We start from the raw sequence: 21,332 nt of genomic DNA on the forward strand, positions 1-21,332 counted from the left end.
GCCTTTGGACTGTGTTTTTGTTGGTATTTCATTCTTGTTCCTGGATAGCAGCATGGAGGCTTCATGAAACTGCTTTAAACTCTGTAAGAGAATCAGAGCTTAGCATAATGTCATTAATGTAACAGTACAAGGGTATAGCTTCAGGGTTTTACCAGGAGGCTATATTTTGAGTCATCAGACCATGACACAAGGTAGGACCATGCAGATATCCCTGGGGCAATACCAGAAAGCTTCATTTCCAAACTTTCCCAGGTAAAAGCAAATTGTTCTTGGCTTTCTGAGGTAATGTCAATGGAGAGAAAGGCATTTGCCAAGTCTACAATGTAATGGAACTGTCTTAGTTTATGTGACAGGCGATCCATCAGTTCTGAAATGTTGGATACCACTGCACGCAAGGGCGATGTCATTTTATTTAACTCCTGATAGTCTACTGTCATGTGTCAGGGACCATCAGGTTTTCAAACTAGCCATGTTGGAGAGTTGAATGGGCTACAAGTCAGGCGGATTATGTTGTCTCTTCTAGCTTCACTGTTGTTTGTCCAATTCCTTATGCCCCCTTGGTAGCTTCTGTCTTACATTCATAATTCATACTCCTTGTGGCTTGGGGATGTAGTCTAGTGATGGTCTTTACCACATGCACTCATAGCCAGAATTCTACAATCATTGTCTGCACAGTCAATCCCTGTAACATTCCTATGATGTATTCCACTTTGCTTTGGTTGAAGCTGCTGCCCGAGTGTTAAAGGTACTTTGTTTGGCTGGCATTCTATCTTCTCATATGCAGTGATGGCATCCAGAGGCTGTTGCTGCCAATGCTTCATTTTTGTCAGCAGCTGCTGGGCATGCTTATCATAGAGCACCTGTGGAGTGGCCTCCCACCCAGCACCAATCCCCCCTTCTCATGCCCTATGTTGACAGTCTCAAGGCTTTTTAATCCTCTTGGGGGGTCAGAATACCTCTAAATTGCCCAACATGGAGGTGGGGCAGAGCATCCTAGACAGGAAGTTGGTTGGATGCATCACTTTGTCCTGGAAGTGGGCTGGGTGGATGTTTTCAGCAGGATCATGGCTATGGCTGAGGTCTATAGTGGCAGTCAGCCTGTGGTTAGGTGAGGGGCCAGCAGGTTCTGCTCACATTGGCTGCCTCCTTTACGTGCCAGGCCTCACACCAGCAGTGTTGGGCGCCCAGCTGTTTTGGTTTCAGAACTTCTAAACCCTTCTGGACTTGTGGCTGGGGACATACATCATCCTAGTCTTTTCAAGTAGTCCATGCCATCAGACAGATTCCTACTGAGAACCATAGGAAAGCCAGAGGCCGCATCTTTTTCATTCTGAGTGTTCTCCCAGTGCTGCTCCTCAAGAGGAGGAATGCATTCACCTCATCCTGCCATCTATGCTAAGTTTAAGAGGCCAGCTGTGGTTGCAAGGAAGATTTCAGCAGTGAGATTGCCAGAGAGAGGAAAGCATGGGAATTTGCCATCAAGAGAACCCCAGCAGCTTTCTTCCATAGATGTATCCCTTATATATAGTTTTGGGCAAAATGGTACACATCTACACCAGCATAACATGCACATGTATGTTGCATTTACCTAGTCATGCTTCTATAACTATATATATCTGCAACTGCAGGGACTACCTACCTAGACATGATTATATAACCGAGTGCTCATCTTTAGCTGTTTGGGATAAATGAGGTCAAGTTCTTGTCACTGGCCTGTACTCCCTCTGGGTCCCACAGGATATGTCAATAAATTTTCAGAATCGAAGTGACAACATCTACCAAAAGAAATAAAAGAATGAAAAGTAATCAAAGTCTAATAGTAATATTTTGTTAGTAATATCTTTAGTTGCTTACCTACAAAGAATTTTGAAAAATCTTTTCATATTTCTATATACTAATATTTATCATTATATGAGATGAAAATGTTACTTTGTCCTTACTAGGATTTTTCTATATATTTTAATGTATCTTACATGATGTTGTACACCCTGAATATATATGTATATATACATATATATACAATAAAATATAAAAGTATATATATATACTTTTTAAATATAAAAGTATATATATATAAATATATATACTTTTTAAAATACAAGGAAATATAAACATCAAGAGACAACTTAAATATGATTGATAATGAAGACAATAAAACATAGTTTAGTTAATTATATATAGAAAAATTACAAAATTTTAGGACTTAAATGCCTTCTAGATCATTTATATCATACTTTTCTAATACTTTGTGTACTCCAAAATCATATAATGTAGAAAAAAGCATTTGGCTTAATTTTAGGGTGTATAATTATATAATTTCATACCAGTAAGAAATATGATTTGAACACTTAACCATGTTTTTCCTATATTATAAGTAATAATCTAGATTTTTGTAAATATTTACACATTTGACTCTGTAACAAACTAAGGTGGTCTTCTTTAACAATTGAGGAATCCGAGGCACAAAAGAAAGTCAAAATTTGCTGGTTGTAGAGTCAAACATCTGTTTGTAGAGTCTTGCTCTGAAGCCCATTCTTCTAACCACATTTTTAACCACATAAAGTCTATCACTTGGTATTATAACTTACTATGTTGGTTGCTAATGGAAATGAAATCTGATTTTGTTTTTAGAACAAAGGATGAAAACAATTCTCATTTAATTATTTTTAAGTAACCTTATTCACAAGTACATCTAGCTCTATTTAAATGTGACTGAGTTTCATTAAGTTAAAAACTATTTCCTTTAAGATTATATATGCAATACAGACTTAAAACAAGTAATATGTTTGAATAATTTCTTCTTTCTTCATTTGTGAAATTTAATGACTCTTATGGAAAGTAAGAAAATATAACTTTTTGTAATAATGATTTTCCTCATTTTAATGTATTTGATATTCAAGATGAAATTGTGTGCTTAACAAAGATAAGTAACAAGTATAATTTTTGATTTATGAGAAAAAATAATTTTATGATGAATAATGTAGGCATAAAAATGTCAAAAAATTTATTTTCTTCAGCAGAATTGGAAGTCATTTGTTAACCTTATTTGGCAATGTTCCATTTTCAGAGATAATAAAGGAGATCAAGAATCTCACAATACTTATTCCAAAACCTTTTTATTGTATGTTAGACTTACTTATAATAAAACATTTTAAATGTCTCTACATTTCAAATTTCCTATGTTGTTTACAAAAAAGGATATTCCTCACCTGGCAGAAATGCATAATTCATATGATAAGGCCAACTCATATGTTATGTAAATATTATCATTTAAATTTTTTTTTGCTTTTTTTTGCGGGTCTGGGGATGGAACCCAGAGGCATTTGACCCCCGAGCTACACCCCCTGCCCAATTTTTTATTCTTTATTTTTGAAACAGGTTCTCACTGAGTTGCGGAGGGCCTCACTAAGTGGCTGAGGCTGTTCACGAATGGCTATCCTCCGGTCTCAGCCTCCCGAATGCTGGGATTACAAGCTTGCACCACCACGCCCAGCTTCATTTAAATTTATAGTGGGCAAGATTGTGAATCTAATCATCTAAGTCACTCATATTGTATTCCTAGTTTGAAATATGTTGTAATAAAATATTGCAATGTATATCTTATATCAAATGTTTAGAATTAAATTAAAAGTGAAATGAATATAGCTAGAAAAATAGAAAAACATGGTAGCTATTATAATTAAAATATATTGTGAGTTTAATTGTATTCTAAAGAGCTTCCGCTTACTAAAAACTTTATAGTTAAAACTTTCTCACTAGGTAGAGCCTATATAATCTGTAGTTGTATGTGTCATGAATTGTATAACTTTGATGAGGCAGGAAAGTAAAAATCAAGTATTTCTAGAAGCCTTTGTGTAGCATTTCGACATTGGGACAGCAGATTTGCTTCAAGTTATTTAGACCATACTATACTTTTATTTCACACTGGTATTATATCTCTTGTTATTGTATTTTTTGGATAGTTATAATATGGTATATGTGATTTTTGTTTAGGAATAATCTGCCTTGTCTTAGTTTGTATATGTATATGAATTTTTCAGGTATGACTACTTATCTCATAAAATAAGATAATACATACTTAAATCTCATAGAGGCCAAGTATTAAATTAGTTGTGATTCTGTTGAAATAATCAGGGAAACAATTTGTCTCTAATTGAATAGTAAAAATAATCTGGAAAAATATTTTTTACCCATTTCATCCAGTCTTCATCCACACATATATTTGTATGCTAATGTATTCTTAGACTCATAAGTTTATTACAAGTGTACTAAAATTTTTGATTTTTTGTGTTTTGCTTTGTTTTGAGGTTCTGGAATCTGAACCCAGGACCTCACACATGCTAGGCAAGTACTTTGCCACTGCACTACACCCCAGCCCCAAAATTTTAAAAATCTTATGAGCAACTTTAAACCATGCTAACGTATTTCTCTAAAGTAGCTACAAAGTGAGTAATTAAATATAACTAGCATTAAAATTTACAATAAGTTGATTTCATATTTAAACTATTATTTACAAAGTGTCCAATTTTATAAGACACTTAAGCAGAAAAATGAATACTAATTGAAAGTACCCCTTCTTACTCCATAGGATTTAGGGGTCCATACACTGATCATGAGGTCTGTTATAACTCAGTAACTTATTTTCCACTGATATGCAAAAGAACAAAAACTATAAAAGAATCACATCTGAGTGGGGGGGGATCAGTTCTTTTAATTTGGTTCTTATTCACTTATGCGACTATCTAATTTAAAACAATTTTATTAGATAAAAATAATTTTTTAAAAATTGCCAGGTCAGCACCTGATCTTATAGAAAATCATCCACTAGAGGCTAACTAATTGCCTGTGTATTTTGTCTAGGTGTTGAGGGAAAGCTACGAGAATGAAGGCTCTAAGTGCCCAGTGGAAGCATGATATGGCGGAGCAGAGCTGGTGCTGAATTGTTCTCTCTGATGGCTCTATGGGAGTGGATAGCCCTGAGTCTTCATTGCTGGGTTTTAGCAGTCGCTGCTGTTTCGGATCAGCATGCCACAAGCCCCTTTGACTGGCTTCTCTCTGATAAGGGACCCTTCCATCGTTCACAGGAATACACAGATTTTGTGGACAGAAGCCGGCAAGGATTTAGCACAAGATACAAGATATACAGGTATGAAGCAAAGGGAATGGGATCTCGAAGACAATCCTTGAAGGTGTTGTATAAAAGCATCTGTCTGAGGGAAAGTTTCAGAAGGGTTATTATTGACCATGCACCAGAGTAATACTTTCTTGCCATTTAAAAATATTTCTTGTAGATGTGACACTTTATGAGAAAAAGATAGCCAATGGCAACCACTTGTGCATCACTCCCAAATTTTAGAAAGCTGCACCGCCCTAACTCAATGCCAATGTGCATTGAGGCCGTCCCTCATTTTAAATAGCCATAATTTCAAAAGGAATTTACTTCAAAAGCGTTTTCTTTCTAACTTAAACCATGCCATGTTACTTTCTCCAACCCAAATGAAAATGTATCTTCTACTATTCACTGAGAACTTGAGTCAGCTCATCATTTTTTTTACTTGAAAAGTAATGGTACATTCAGAAGCCGGAGGGAACAGCAATGGAATGAATAAAAAGATAGAACAGATGAATAGGACATGATAGCAGACCAAACAAAAGGAAGGGGTAAAAGATATATAACTTTTAATTTTCATTACTTCTCTGTATTTGAAATCTAAATAAGTTATACCAATGAAGCCATATATTACATCAAACGAAGTCTGCCTGCTTCCCCAAAGCCCAGTGATTCTATTCAATAGAGGAGTGGACAAGTGGTTGCCGGAATGAATTAGATTGTATTGATCTTTGCCTTCAAAATGCCTTATGTACAAGTATAAGTTTGGACTGTTTCTTAGTGGAAGAATTTTACAATTCTGAATTACTAGTTTAGCATTTATGTCAAAGCAAATTTTGTTTTGCATTGTATGTGTGCCTGTGTGTGTGTGTGTGTGTGCGCACGCTTGTGTATAAATATGCACCAGAGAGTACTGTGACTTAGGTGTGTATACATTTTTTATTCAACATGGTGAGAAATTTTAAATCAGTAATCAATATTTCTAGATGATACTGAGTATCTTAAATCAGTTCCATGAAGTATCAGGAAATTATAGTCATTCTTTTTAAAAAATAAGAAGTAAATTAGTCCATTCAGTCAAAGCACACTCATATGTTTGAGAGAGGGAAAAAAATAAAGAGAAAAGAAAAGAAAGCTATTAATTAAAAGTTTTAATATAAAATGACAAATCTTAGCTGGGCGTGGTGGCACACATGTGAAATCCCAGCATTTGAGAAGCTGAGAAAGTAGGATCGCAATTTGCAGACAATCTCAGCTACTTAGTGAAGTCCTCTGCAATTTAGTGAAACCCTGTTTCAAAATAAAGAATAAAAAATAAGGCTGGGGTGTAACTCAGAGGTAGAATGCCCCTGTGTTCCATCCCCAGTACCGCGAAATAAGTAAGTAAATAAAGAAATAAATAATAAATAACAAATAATATTTTTTCTAAATTCAGTAGATATTGTCAATAGATCATAATTTCTGATTCCTTTTTTATGTCTGTAGGTTTAGTCAGGTTTTCTGTACAGACTGTGTGAGGCTGGTTTAATTTGAGATTGTATGAATATCTTACGTTCCAGCATTCTGAAAAGGTTTTGAGCAGTCTTCCAGCTGATGGCAGAGGATGTCTCCATGATGTAATGGCATTCCAATCTGGAGGCCTGAGATGTTGTCCTATGAGTGATTGTTTTGGTTTGGATTATGGGTTAGTCATCTGTGTGTTGCTAACATGGGTGGATATGTTTCTAGAGGTTCTGGGTGAAATAAAAGAGGCATTATTTGGATGCCAAGTAATGAAAAATATGATTTGAAATTTGTTTACAAGTCACATGCATCCTGTCTAGTTTGTAAATGGATTTTATGGGACTGTATTTCTGAGGGCCTTCATGAGCCCTAAGCTCCTCATCCTTCCTCTGTTTCCCGGTGTGGCTTAAAAGAATATGTATGGATATCAAATATAATTATAACTATGGATCAAGATATTTCCTCCTCCTAGCTGGGCATGGTGGTGCACGCTTGTAATCCCCGTGCTTGGGAGGTGGAGATAGGAGTATTGCGCGGGTTTGAAGCCAGCCGCGCTGGTTTAAGAGACCCTGTTTCCAAAAATTTAAAAAAAGTATAAAATAGGTCTGGAAGTGTAGCCCGGAAGTAGAAGAGCTTCCAGGAACCCTAGTACTACCAAAAACAAACAAACAAACAAACAAACAAACAAACAAAACAACAACAAAAAAACCGATATTTCCTCCTGCACCTGAGCTGGGCTATAGTTTCAAATGAAGTCTTTTAAATATTTTTAAAGATGACATGATTAGTGACAGTTGTGACAAACTTTTTAAGGTTCTTTTAGTCTTGATAAAGTGTTTCATTTGTCAAAATAATATTTAAGTTCCAGAGAATGCTATATACCTAACTTCAAAATATAATGAATCCGCTGTGCATGGTGGCGCACACTTGTAATCCCTGCGTTTGGGAGGTGGAAACAGGAGGATCACACAGGTTTGAAGCCAGCTACGCTGGCTTAAGAGACCCTGTTTCCAAATAAAAATATAAAAATGGGTCTAGGATATAGTCCGGAAGTAGAAGGGTTTCCAGGAACCCCAGTATCACCAACAAAACAAAAAACAAACAAATATATATATATTGAATCCAAAATTTTTTCAGAAAGTTAATCGTATTATTGTTATTTTTGTGACACTGGTGATGGAACCCAGGGGCATTCTACCTCCAAGCTACACTCCTAACCCTATTTTATTTTTATTTTGAAATGGGGTCTCGCTAGGTTGATGAGAGTCTCACTACTTGCTAAAACTGTCCTTGAACTTGAAATCCAATCCTCCTATCTCAGCTTCCCAAGTACTAAGATTACAGGCCTGCCTGAGCCACCATGCTCGACCCTAATCTTATTTTTGAGAGGCTAGAAAAACTCAAGTCCTGGAATTAGAAGACCTTTCTGATTTTATTTTTAGTTTTGTCTCTTATTTGTCTTCAAATAATATTAGACCTTCTTCTAGCATTCGGGAGGCTGAGACCAGAGGATTACAGTTGCCGGACAGCCTCAGCTACTAAGCGAGGCCCTTCATAACTCAGTGAGACCCTGTTTCAAAATTAAAAAAAAAAAAAAAAAAACTAAACTAAAACATAGGGCTGGGGGTGTGGTTTGGAGGTACAATGCCTCTGGGTTCCATCCCCAGTACCTCAAAAAAAAAAAAAAAAAGAAAAAAAATTAGACCTTAGACCTTCTATCTTTTATAAATAGTTGCCTTAAAATACAGATAGGGAATTTTAAATATTTAAGAAATATGGATAAAAGTCATATTTTCTATATTTAACTACTCAATTCATCAGTTCAAAATAATATATAATTTCCAAAAGTGATCAGCCACATTCTACTCATGCTTATTATTACTATCATAATCTTTTCCATGTGGCATATTATATTGACATAGTTTCTGAAAGGCATTAGTAATGAATGCAAAACATATGAAGCCTGTTCAAATAATTAGGTCAGTCCTTTTTCAATTGTCTTTCTTCATTTCATCTTCTTTTCCGGCAAACATATTTGTCTTTTCACCACAAGATCACAATCATCTAAGATCACTAGGATCATAGGAAAGGATAAGATGTGCATTTTTCTATCTTTCTTTTAAAAGATGCATTTTTTTGTCAACTAATAGGGCTTATATTTGTAAATTTGAATTAATGCATATGTAAAGTATTTTCAAGTGTTGCTGCTGAAACTGCATTATGATTTATGAGGTAATTAATTTATTAGTGAATCACTGAATTGGAGCGTTTATAGCATGAAAGATAATATCTCTGTTATTTGATCAAATATTGATAGTTAGGTTTTCAAATAGCTTTTCCTCTCACCAAAAGATCAATAATAGAACCTAAGAATAGAGCATTTTAATGTAAAATAAAAATTATTCTTTTAGACAATGAGCTATCCTTGGAGGAATTTGCTTATATATTTAATTTTTAATAATTCTGTTGGTGTATTGTAGTCTTACATCATCATTTAGTTCGGAATCATATGACATATATGCACACAGCCCTTGTGAACTTCTCTCTAGGTCCCTCTCTAGTCCCTCCCCTTTCCCATACATGATACTGAGATTGTCATTGGTTTTCTCACATATTTATATAATGTCAGTGGAAATGTTTTCATTACTAATCCCTTGGAGAAATGTTGTTCATTCTCAAACATAGGACAAGAATATATCTGGCCTCTGAATAAGGAAAAGACGTGTGTTATTTAGTTATATTATAGTATCACTTTCAGGAAGTAGGCTCAAATAGTATATGCATAATTTTCTCTAGACCATACAAATTTCAGTCTTTTAAATAAATTATATGAACTCTAGAAGAAATTATTTTTAGTGACTCAAACCTATATGCATTTATCATAAACTTCTGATGTGTATTTTAAGGTCATAACTCTAGTGATTTTTATTTACATAAAATAAACATTTGTATATGTACGTCTTCAAATATGGTGAAACAAAATATTTTTTCTTAATTTCTTTTGTTAATCACATGTTCAAGAAAATCAATAAGGTAATGCTTTTATAATGATCTTTCCAAATAATTGCAGATATGTCATCTTCCTATAATTTAACTTGCTTGCTCAGAATAATTTTTCTAAGAATGCTCCTGATTTAAGTGACAATAGGAGATAATTAAGACAAATGTTGTCCTTATTGGTTATTGTAATTATGTTCCCTTAAAGAAATATTTCTGAAAAGGACAAGATAATCTAGAAACCTAGAAAACTTACATTTTCGATAGATGGCTACTTTATATGTTAAAAGATTAAAATGAAGTAGCTAATATGTTGGGAAAGGGTAAACTTTTGGATAAATGGTTCTTCAATTTGGGTATCTACATAAGGAAAACAGACATGTGATCCCTTCCTCATGCTATATACATGAATCTATTTTGTATGGACTAGGGATTTAAATAAAAAAGGCAAAAAACATTGTTTCTAAAAGAAAACAATATAAAATACCTTCATGATATTGGGACATGGAATATTGTTAAAATAATAATCAATTCAATTATATTAACATTAATATGAATGTTGCTACCAATAGCAACATGTTGACTCTAAAAACCAAAATGTCAAATGAAGAAAACAAAACACACACATACACAGAATTACATAGAATATGATTATAATTATCCGAGAGTCACAAAACAGGCAGAATTAAATTATATTATTTATATAGACAAAGCTAATATGTTTAGTAAAACTAAAGAAAAACAAGAAAATGACTATGACCAAATTCAAGATTATGATTTTTTTATGATGCGGCATGAAGGACAGAATATTAGGGGGGAATAAGGATTTCTAAGGCAATAATGGTATTCAGTTTCTTAAATGGGGTGATTGTTAAACTTGTATTCTTTAGACCCAAAATGTATATTTTAGTTTATTATTCATATAGATTTTATATTTCACAATATAAAAAGTTAAAAACTAAAGTAATATTATAAACCTTGAATTAAAAGGCTGTAGTCCTCAAATTAAGTAGAATAATTCTTTTTGAGCTATCTTCAAAGTCAATGTATCAAGTTCTTTTTAAGCCTTCTTATATTTCAGTAAAATGTTCAGTTTTATGAATGACTTATTCCTCAGTATCTTTTAATCTTTATTAATGAATTCACTTTAATCTATTATTCTTATTTTTCATGAACAAAATAGACTATGGTAGAAAACAGATTAGGGGTGGTAAAAGATAATTTGAAGAAAAAAATAATTTGTGTATGAAATTTAAATTTTAAGTAGAATATTGTACGATAAACATGCAATATGCTTTTTCTTTAAATATTCACGGAATCTTTAATGTTTTCAAATTTTCCAGAGTTTTGAAAAAATATATCAGACAAAACAAAAACAAAACTTAAAAACAGAATATAGGAGTCAAATTATTTTATTATCTTTTTTTGTATATGCCTGCTTAGTAAAAAGATTAAAATTAATGCATAAAAACATTTGCATTATCTCTGATGGAAAGTTTTATAGATTTTTTTAGGTTTTGTACAATAGTTATGTTTAATTCTTCTAAATGCACAAAGTACTAACTGCTATTAAAAAGTTAGGATATTATAAGGTATTTAAGAAGCCATTTTTGAGTCAATGAAATCATAAGAATTTATTAGGATTATTTAAATAAATGTCAAAGATAAAAACAATATCTGAATCTTAGCACTAATTTTAAAAATAAATACAATAAGAACTATATACATGATATATGTATATATTATTTATATGACAGTATGGATTTTTAAAAAGGAAGCAGTATTGAATATTTTGTCTTTAAGATGTGATTGGTTCTTTCATATGTTATCAATCCTCTACATAATTCTAATCATTTTAATTTTAGGAATTAATAAATAATGAGATGACCTGTTGGCCTTTATTTTATTTTCATATCTCTAAATATTTCTGTTATTTGTAGTATTATGCCAAAAGAACCTGCTTATTCTTTGAACAATGAATGCCTTGAAGGCAGGACTTTTCTGTTTTTGTTTCATTTATTTTATTATTAGACTTGTGTTGGCATATCGTAATTATCCATCACAGTGCAGTTCAACATGAAACAAAGGTACACGTACACAGCCTTGTTTTTCCCTCTGTATCTCACCTCACCCGATTCTTCGTCCCCACACACGTTGATGGAATTGACAGGGATGCATTCACATATGTACATAGACTTTATTTAAACTGTTTCCTTCATCAATTCTCCTTATTCTCCACCCCTCCCGTCCTCAGTCCCTTTCCACTCTTCTACTGATCTTTCTGCTAATTTATTACAAGTCCATTTTGTTTCCTATTTTCTGTCTAGTTTCCACATACAAAAGAAAGCATACAACTCTTGACTTCCTGAGACTGGCTGAACTTACTTAGCATAATATTTTCTAGTTCCTTCCACTTTCCTGCAAATGACAAATTTTTCTTCTTTCTGAGTGATTTTAAAATCCCCTTGTGTGTGTATATGTGTGTATATATTTTTTATAATCCATCCATCTGTTGACAGACACCTAGGTTGCTTCCATAATTTGGCTGTTGTGAATTCTGTTTCTAGAAACATGGATATGTGGATATGCATATATCACTATACTATTCTGACTTTACTTATTTTGGAAAGAGCCAGAGGAATGGTATAGCTAAGTTTTATGGTGGTTCCCTTTCTGGTCTTTTGAGGAGCATCCACATTGATCTCCCAGTGGTTTTACTAACTTGTGATCTCACCCACAGAGTGTAAGAGTCCCATTTCCCCAGATGATTGCCAGCATTCATTACCATTTGTATTCTTATTTTGTATATACACAGATTTTTTTATTTTTATATATATACAGATTATTTTATTTATTCCTACCCATCTTCATATTTCTAAAGCAAGCCAATTTCTTAGAAATCAAAAGTGTCCTCTACATTTGGATATGCTTGAAAAAAAAATGATGCTTCTCCAGCTGTGGTATCTACTCCTACCTAACTCTAGACAGGAAATCATGAGTTGTTTATTATCTTGACCACTAACCATCTGTGTGAACTTAGGTTTATCAATAAATTTCTCAGTCCTTGGCATCCATTTTTAAAGATGTGGTAGATCTCTAAATATCCTTTTAACTATGAAGTTCACTGTTTCCAATGCAAAAAGGTAAATGGAACATTAAATAGACAACAAAAATAGACTTCACAAAAATCACCCATGGTTCTTTATATGTCCTTTGTGAAAGTCACTTCTTTATACATGATATCTAAAATTTTCTTATATTCCTCTGTGTTAGTGTATATTTGAACAGAAATTTGGTGACTACTTCTCTTCCCCCACCCTGGAAATCTTTTCTGTTTCTTACATGGCATATTGAAGAGGCTATAGTGAGAGGGAAGTCATTTATCCCAGTTTGTTGAGTAGCTGTAAATCATTCCATTAGTCTGATAGCGCGCTTTACAGTGCAGGGATAAATTAAGGGGAAGATGTTAGGGAGTGATTTCACACATAAATAACCTAAATTATCTGAATATATTTATTCAACATCTCTAGTAATTTACTTAGTTTTGAGATTAAGCCATATAATTAACATAACATTTTACTACTTAAATCTAATTCACAATTGGAATATACATGTGAATTTTCACTTTAAATATTCTCTCAGTTGAAATTTGAAAAATTTGATTCAGGAATAAAAATATAAATTCAATGGTTCAGGAATTATTATCCATTTTCAGAAGAGACAGTTCTTAATGATGGTTGTATAAAATTCATATAAATAATGTTTATAATAATCACACAATTTAAGTGAAAAATTTTAGTTCATCAGAGTATTTGTTTGTTGCTGTTAAAAACCAGATAATGAACTGGACTGCTAGCTCATATAATTATTTTTAAAAAGAAAATTAATAATTGTGAGTTTGGGGTACTTAAATACTTTGACTATTTTTCCTCTATCTAGTTTCAAGTACTCTAATTTTTCACAGTGATTATCTTTGTGTTCTTCTTCCAAGTGAAATTGCTGAAATTATTAGTGTTGTTTTCTTTTCACACATTGTTCCAAGTCATTGAATTACTACTATGTGTTTTTTAATGAGCATTATTCCAAAAATTCCAAGTTTAAAGCTAAAAGCAAAAACTAAGTAATAACACTTCTTCAGAAAGTGGCTTTTTTGTTCATGTATTCATGTATATATTTAAATTGGCTCTAATGAGAAGAGTCATGTACTGTTTCCCACAATAAGTAACTAGAAATCTGAAAATTACTTTTATTATATCTATCTTGCATTTATAAAAATAACAATTACTATTACTTAACTAACAATTTAAATTTTTTAAATTATAAAATTACTTATAAAATTATGCTAGTTATTATAAATTATAAAAATGAGTCATAAGATTTGAAAAATAATTTTTAACATTTAAATAATAGAACACTTGTTGCTCACTTTCAAATTTTATTTTCTAACGTTCAACTTGAACTTTACGCTGAATATTTTTAGTTTAGAATAAATTTGTTCAAATATGTCATTTTTAATAGTAGTAAGTTTCACAATTTTTGAAAATTACTTTTTGTATAAAGCTTAAAATTTTCTAATTTTAATAGGAATTATTATGCTTTATTAATCTGCCTTAGGATGTAAAAATTATACAGTAAAATTTATTTGGACTAGAAAAGTTTTCTCCATCAATTAATTTTTAATGTGTATTTATAGAATTTGCCTCTTATACTAAAGTAATATATAATAATCTGTAGATGTTCAATATATTTTTATTGATAAAAGGTACAATATAATTAAAATATCTCCATATATTTATTCAAATATTCTAAAAAATACAATATAAAAACTACACTATTTACTATATTCACAAACTTAGAGAAAATATTATTAAATCATTTTAGTTTAAGAGAGTAAGCTAGTAACCTTGATTGTAGAGAAAAATATTTTATGACCCAGCTTTTATGAAAGAGCTACTACATAATCTAAGAATGTTTGTTAATAGTTATGATACAGAAAGATTCCACAATAGTTGAAAGTAATTCACTTATGTACAAATTTAATTTTTTGGCACCAATACTTCAAGACCACAAAGTACTATATACATATGATCATACTTTGGGAGTCTGTCTCGACACTCATTTTTTAAAATTTTTATTCTTTGCCACATAGAGGGAATTTACCTATATTCTTTTTCTTTTAAAACAAAAAGAAGCAAAGAGAATGGACTGGCTATGCATTTGAACGCTCTTTTTCCAGCAGACATTTCTCTGGTTGCTCACTTAAATAGATATTAGCAGCTAACTAATTAAACTACCTTTGCTGTCAGAATGAAATTAGCAAACCTTGAAAAATTTACAAAAGGCTCTGCTTTCCTGTAGCCTTGTGTGCTGACTGTCTTATCTTAAAGACACACACAATTATTATCCCCAAACATAACAGAAAATTAGATTTAAATAAAAATACTCAATTAAAATGTGTAAAGTACTTCACAAAATGTAATCATTCAAAGATTAACCCTTATGTGAAAAGTACTTGTTTTTTACATACAACACTAAATGCAACATTTATGAGAATACTTCTTATTTATTATAAAAAACAAAGGATAACAATTTTTTTGCAGTTCTTTTTTTGAATGAAGTTTTCTTTTTCACTAAAATTAAAGATTCTAAGATTGGAAATTATCTTATAATTTGGCTATTCAAACCAATCATTTTAAACTTCTGCTATCTAATTTTCATCTACAATTTTAACTTCAAGTGATCACCCTGGTGTTCTTTATGTTTTGACTATGGGAAATCACTACATATAAAGATAACTAAAACCAGGTATAAACACATATGATTGTTAGTAATATCTTTCTTATAAAGAGTCTGAATTTGCGAGTTTGTGTTTCTAACTGCTGTCTTAGTTATACCTTTTCACTCTTTATTCAAATGGTAGTGTTAGGATTTATATTAACTTTCTTTTTTATAAACATTATATTTTGATTCTATTACATGCTTTTTCAATGGCCCAATTTCATTTTCCTTCTGCTCAGAGCCTTGCATATAACTCATTTAAGATAGTACAGAAACACATGTGGCCTACTTCACAAATCTGCGTAGAATTTTTTCTCTTGAGCATTATAATCCCAAACAAATCTAAATCCAAATTTATTGTGCAGATTTTAAAATCTGCACATGTGAAAATAATATTTTATATTAATGTGCATCACTGATAAAAATTTAACATAATAATAGTAAAAATAGATTCCTCATTTACATCACAAGAAACTCTTCAACTATTAGATAAATTGCAGCTGTTTATAGGGTTTAAAGTTCTTAATCAGACTGTAAAATTCCAAAGCTCTAAATAGAAACGATTTTGTCTGAGGACACTCGGCTTTAAAACTTGCCCTGACCTGGATAGATGTGAAATAATTTATAGTTTTTATTTTGTATTTGTTGCAAATATTCATATATGTTATACCAAGGATACTGGTATATTTAATTATAGGTAACTGCTTCTAAATCAACTGGAGATATTACATAACATATAGTGCATGCACCTTATTGACCTCCAGAGTCTGAAAAACTCTGAAATCTGAAACACTTGACCTCAGGGCTTCACCCAAAGCACTCTGATCCATACTAACTTCTAGTATTTTCTCCAGATTTTTCACTAGGATATTCCTTTTTTTTTACATAATACTGCACTGACTAATTTCTTCTTCTCTAATAATCCCATCTAAGAAGAAATGAAAAGTATTTTACTATTTCTTCTTAGGTTTACTTTGTATCATGTACACATGATGCAAAGTACATGTACTGCTTTTTGTAAAAAACAATCCAGTACACCGCTTTTTTACTTTTAAATACTGAAATCATGTTGTAAATGATTTCATTTATTTGTCAGAGATTTTTTCTCATCATTACTCTTTAAATTTTTATTTAGTTTATGGCCTTATAATTATTATGGTCCATTGAAAAGTTTTTCAATCTTTCCTTCTTTTTCAGCTGACCTTTAACTTCATAGTTAAATTTCTCATTATATTAATTTAATTTAGCTCACTTATAATGAAGAAGTGTAGATAAGTCATTCTAGGATAGAAGTATATTGATATTCTAGAACTGAACTATCCCATTTGTATCCATCATTTACCCTGTGCAGTTGTATAAAATGTATACCATTTTATTGCGCCTTTCAATGCTCATCTAATAAATGAGGAAAACAAAAAAAGCTTCTAAATTTATTTCTCACTTTGAATTTCCACTAAAGCTCATTGTTCACTTTTTGCGCAAAATCTATTTTATAACATTGTTATTAAGTAAAATATCACTGCATACACTGGTAGTTGGGTTTGTGCAGTGCTGTGACAAAACACTTGAGAAAAATAACTTAAGACAGAAAATATTTATTTTGGCTCATGGTTTCAGAGGCCATGTAAAGTTGGCGCCATTGATTTTACCTGTTGTTGGTGGGACTTTGACGGGTCCAGCCCGTCAGTGGTGGGGCTGAAAGGAAGGTTGAGTGCCAATGGCCCCGAACAACAGCAACACACGGAGCCGGGAGCCGAGTCAAGCAGGAGCTCGTTTATTCCTCTTCAAGCAACATATATATAGCACAAAACCACAAGGGTAATTTCCAATGAGGAAATAGCCTAGACTATCGGGATAAAGATCACCTCTTCACAGACCCAGCATGTAGCTTGCAGCCAATCCCAGGCCAGTACACAAGCCATTCATGTGTGCGGAAGCTCCTTTAAAGGTAAAAACGGAAAAACTGCTCAGTCTCCCCACCCATAATGAATGGGGAAACCACGCCTTCGTAACTTCTTCCAGGCGCCTTCTTAGTTCCTTTTCTGCTGAATCATTTTACTGCAGAAGTTCTTAAACTTTGCCTAAGGCTTAGCCTGCAGGCCGCTCAGGCTGAGGGAGGCTACATCCCTTTAGGTGCTGTATGCACACACCCCAAGAGGACTTATATAATAGTTCCTTGGTGCCCCTGTTGTGAGCTTGTAGGGAGGACAAAAACATCATAGCAGGCAGTTTGTGTTGCAACAGAGCTGCCCACCTCATGATGGCCAGCAAGCAGAGAAGAAAGACAAGATGTGGACAGACCTCAAAAGCATGCCTCCAGGGACTCACACCCTTCAACTTAATCCCAACACTTAGAGTTTTTACCACCTCTGCACAGTTCATTTATTATGAAGAAGTCAGAACCTTAGTGGTCCAATCACTTTCCCAAAGGCACCAGCTCAGAACACTGCTGCATTAAGGACTGAGCCATCAACTCATGAGCCTTTGGAGACATTCAGATTCAAGATATAATAGTATGGAAACTGACAGCTTATTAATATGTCATAAACAGGGCTGAAAGTTGTATGTTTTTCTTTTAGTGTCCATACTAGAATGTTCTGAGTCTATTTTCTGACTTACTTAAAAAATTATTGAGTAAACTGTTCATTTGAATATAAAAGATTTCAGCTTCTTCTGTATAATTTCAAAATTCATGAATTTATTTAAAATAAGTCATCTTAGTTACTTCTAAAAGAATTGAAAAATGGAAAAACTAAAGAATGGAATTTAGTGTATAATATAGAAATTTAAACATTTAATGAATGCATTTGTACTATATTTTAGCTCTCTAAAAATCTGATTTTCAGTATCTCTAAAGAAATGCACACTAGTGAGAATTTATATTGCTGTTAACATATTTCAGATTAAAGTAGTTATTAAAATATTTTTTTAGGACATAGAGCAATGTGAGTATCTTTTCCTTTAATTCAAATAAAAATAAATCAAAATGAGATTTAAAGGACTTGCCTGTTATAAAGATAATGAGGTATATACACACAATGCAATTTTACTCAGTCATAAAGAAGATCTAAATAATGTAATTTCCAGAAAAATCGATGGAACTAGAGAATATTATACTAAGCAAAGGAAGCCAGGCTCAGAAAGTCAAGTATTATATGCTGTCTCTCATCTGTAGAAGCTAGAGAGAAAATAGGAAACACAAAGGACTTGGACAAACAAGAAAAAAAGACCAGTAAAATAGTGGAAGGGGGCTGGAGGGGATGAGGGGAGGGAAAAATTAGATCTGATAAAGAAAACAGTTCAAATAATGCTATGTTCGTGTATGAAGCTTCTATTACCAATCTCACTAAGATGTTTGGGGAGGGAGTAGGGAAGAGCCAGTGAGATAAAGAAGAAAATACCCCCAGTGATGTCTTTGTGTACATATTACTTTACTTTGAACCTCACTATCATGTATAATTACAGTACACCAACCAAGTGTACATTTAAAAAGTTGCCTATTGACAGTTGCCTATTGCCTGGTTACCCAGGCAACCACCAACAGGCTTTCTGTCATTACAGAATATTTTGCATTTTCATTTTCTGTGTGTGTGTGTGGGGGGGGGTACTGGGGATGGAGCCCAGGGGCTTTCTACCCCTGAGCTGCACTCCCAGCCCTATTTTATTTTTATTTTGAAACAGAGTCTCACCAGGTTGATGAGAATCTCACTTCTTGCTGAGGCTGTCCTCAAACCTATAATCCTCTAGTCTCAGCCTCCCAAGTACTGGGATTGCAAGCGTGCAGCACCATACCTGTCTTCACATTTTCTAAAGTGGCATGTGAGTGGAATCATAGAATGTATACACTGTCTTTGCTCTGGCTTCTTTCCCTTATTCCTGTCCTATGCATCACTAGTTTATTCCTATTTATTAGTGAATAGCATTCCACATGCAAATATTCTGCAATTTACTTATCCCTTTGCCTGTTGGTGGATATATAATTTAAAAATATATTTGAGTATTGTTTTTCTCCTATGTATGGATACCTCATGAGAGGACATTCAATATACTTTTGATAAAAATAGGAGGTTACTACTGCATTTCTCAATGAATCAGATTCTGTTTCAAAATTAAAAAAAAAAAATGTAGCTTGGAGGTAGAATGCCCCAGGATTCAATTCCTATCATCCCTAGCACAGAAAGAGAGAAAGGAGAGAATGGAGAGAAAGGAGAGAGAGGGAGAGAGAGAGAGAGAAGGTAACTTGCTTTCTTCCTTCTGGCTCTGGCCTGCCTCATTTCAGAGTCTAAGGGAAGAAATGCCTCTCTACATACTCCCTTCCTCTTTTTTGTTATTGAATTCCACACATACACACAACAGTAAAAGTGACAGTCTTCCACAGATCAGACAGAAGGAATGAATTCAAACCAAAGGAGAGGTGTTCAATTCCTACCCTGTCATAGGCAACCAGGTCATAAAAGTAAATGTAGGGAAATCTGAAAATACAAGTATAACTTCTCACTGAAATCTGAGAAGAGGGGACTCTGGGAAAGAAAGCAAGGCACTTCCCAGCAGGCCTGACCATCATCTCTCCTTTACCCAGGCCATCACTTAACCTCTCTTGAGAGCTGGAAGGGTTTCAGTGTTAGGATATATTGAGAGGGAACTCTACTCTTCCTCGATTAGTAGCTTTTTCTTTACCAGAAGGAATAACTATTCATTTTTTGCATCTTTACTGACCCAGAAAATACCTTAAGCTGGTATTGATATTCCCAAACTACTTATTGATATTTACAAACTTGTTAAGGTATTGAATTTAGTATTTATCTGCCTTTTCTAAATACGGGCACTTTGTGAAAGTCAGTCCAGCAGCTTTACTATTAAAGGTTTTTTATTTTAAATAAAAGGACCTCAAATTTAGTATAGGCTATCAGTTAAATCTAAGAATGAATATCCATTGCTAAAAACTAAGTTTCCTCCAAGTTCGAAATGTTATCTTTTTTAAATTAACTTTTTATTGGTGAATTGAAACATAAATAATAGAGATATAATCATATATGCTCACATCATTGACTTGTTTTCCTCCCCACATCTTTCCCCCTTCTTCCAAAGTTCATATTTTTGATAATGCAGTTTGAGAAGTATTCTTAATGTGAGTGAAAAGGTTTTATGTTCAATATTTTGGTATAGTTTCCATGTAGAAAGAAGAAAGATAAAAAAGAAGACCCTGCGAACTATTGTCAGGTTCAATTTGTTTATCAGTAAATTTTATACTAAAACTATAATTTTAACTATTTTTAAAATTTTTGTCAAAATACTAAAAGCTATGTTTAATATTATGTAATGATAAAATTATTTAAAATGACTATTGCATTGAGAAGCAATCTTAGACATTATTAATTAGGAACGCTCAAACAACAGGTTTGATTTTGCAAAATTACCTGCAAATACATGTAGTGTATTGGTATTTATTTTAATACTACTTCTATAATTTTTTGTATAGTATATAAAGGAACATTGTAAAACAACCTTATAGAATATTAATTTTTGAAGTAGTCCTCAATGATTTTTATAATTATATTAATATAAAATTAAATGGATTATTACACTTCAATATTATTTAAAACAGTTAAATTTGCATACTATTAAACATTTGTAAAGATGAGAATAGAGTCTACTTAAATAGTGAAATTATTGAATGCTGGCTTCCTCAAATAGCACCAACACAACCTGTCGATATGGAAAAAGCTAATTTATCCTCACTGCTGTGCATGAGTACATTTCTAAGTTAGAGACATAGTCATGTTTCAGAGAGGAGAAGGAAACTTGGAATATTTATTGAGATTTTATAATTGTATTTAATGTGGATCTATCAGTGTTGGTAGTGTGAGGATTGTTTGGGATTAGATAAAAAAACCACATATATCATAGAATAGGATTATTGTACAGAGTAAGGATTTTGAAGCTA

General features: G+C 32.7%; 1 protein-coding gene across 3 annotated transcripts in view; it reads left to right on the top strand.

Annotated features, from left to right (window-relative positions):
• Positions 1–4,910: 4,910 nt before the first annotated feature.
• The window catches only part of BRINP3 (BMP/retinoic acid inducible neural specific 3), a gene marked incomplete at both ends in the record, with an annotated part of 382,413 nt that continues 365,991 nt past the window's right edge, over positions 4,911–21,332 (top strand). Inside the window, one exon of one of the 3 annotated variants that reach the window (XM_080699392.1) lies at positions 4,911–5,194. In XM_080699392.1, coding sequence (XP_080555518.1) covers positions 4,911–5,194 — 284 coding nt within the window. The remainder of the gene's footprint in view (positions 5,195–21,332) is intronic. The other 2 variants (XM_080699393.1, XM_080699394.1) reach the window with 2 other exon arrangements.

The sequence above is a fragment of the Muscardinus avellanarius genome, assembly GCF_963383645.1.
Source record: "Muscardinus avellanarius genome assembly, chromosome: 7".
NCBI lineage: Eukaryota > Metazoa > Chordata > Mammalia > Rodentia > Gliridae > Muscardinus > Muscardinus avellanarius.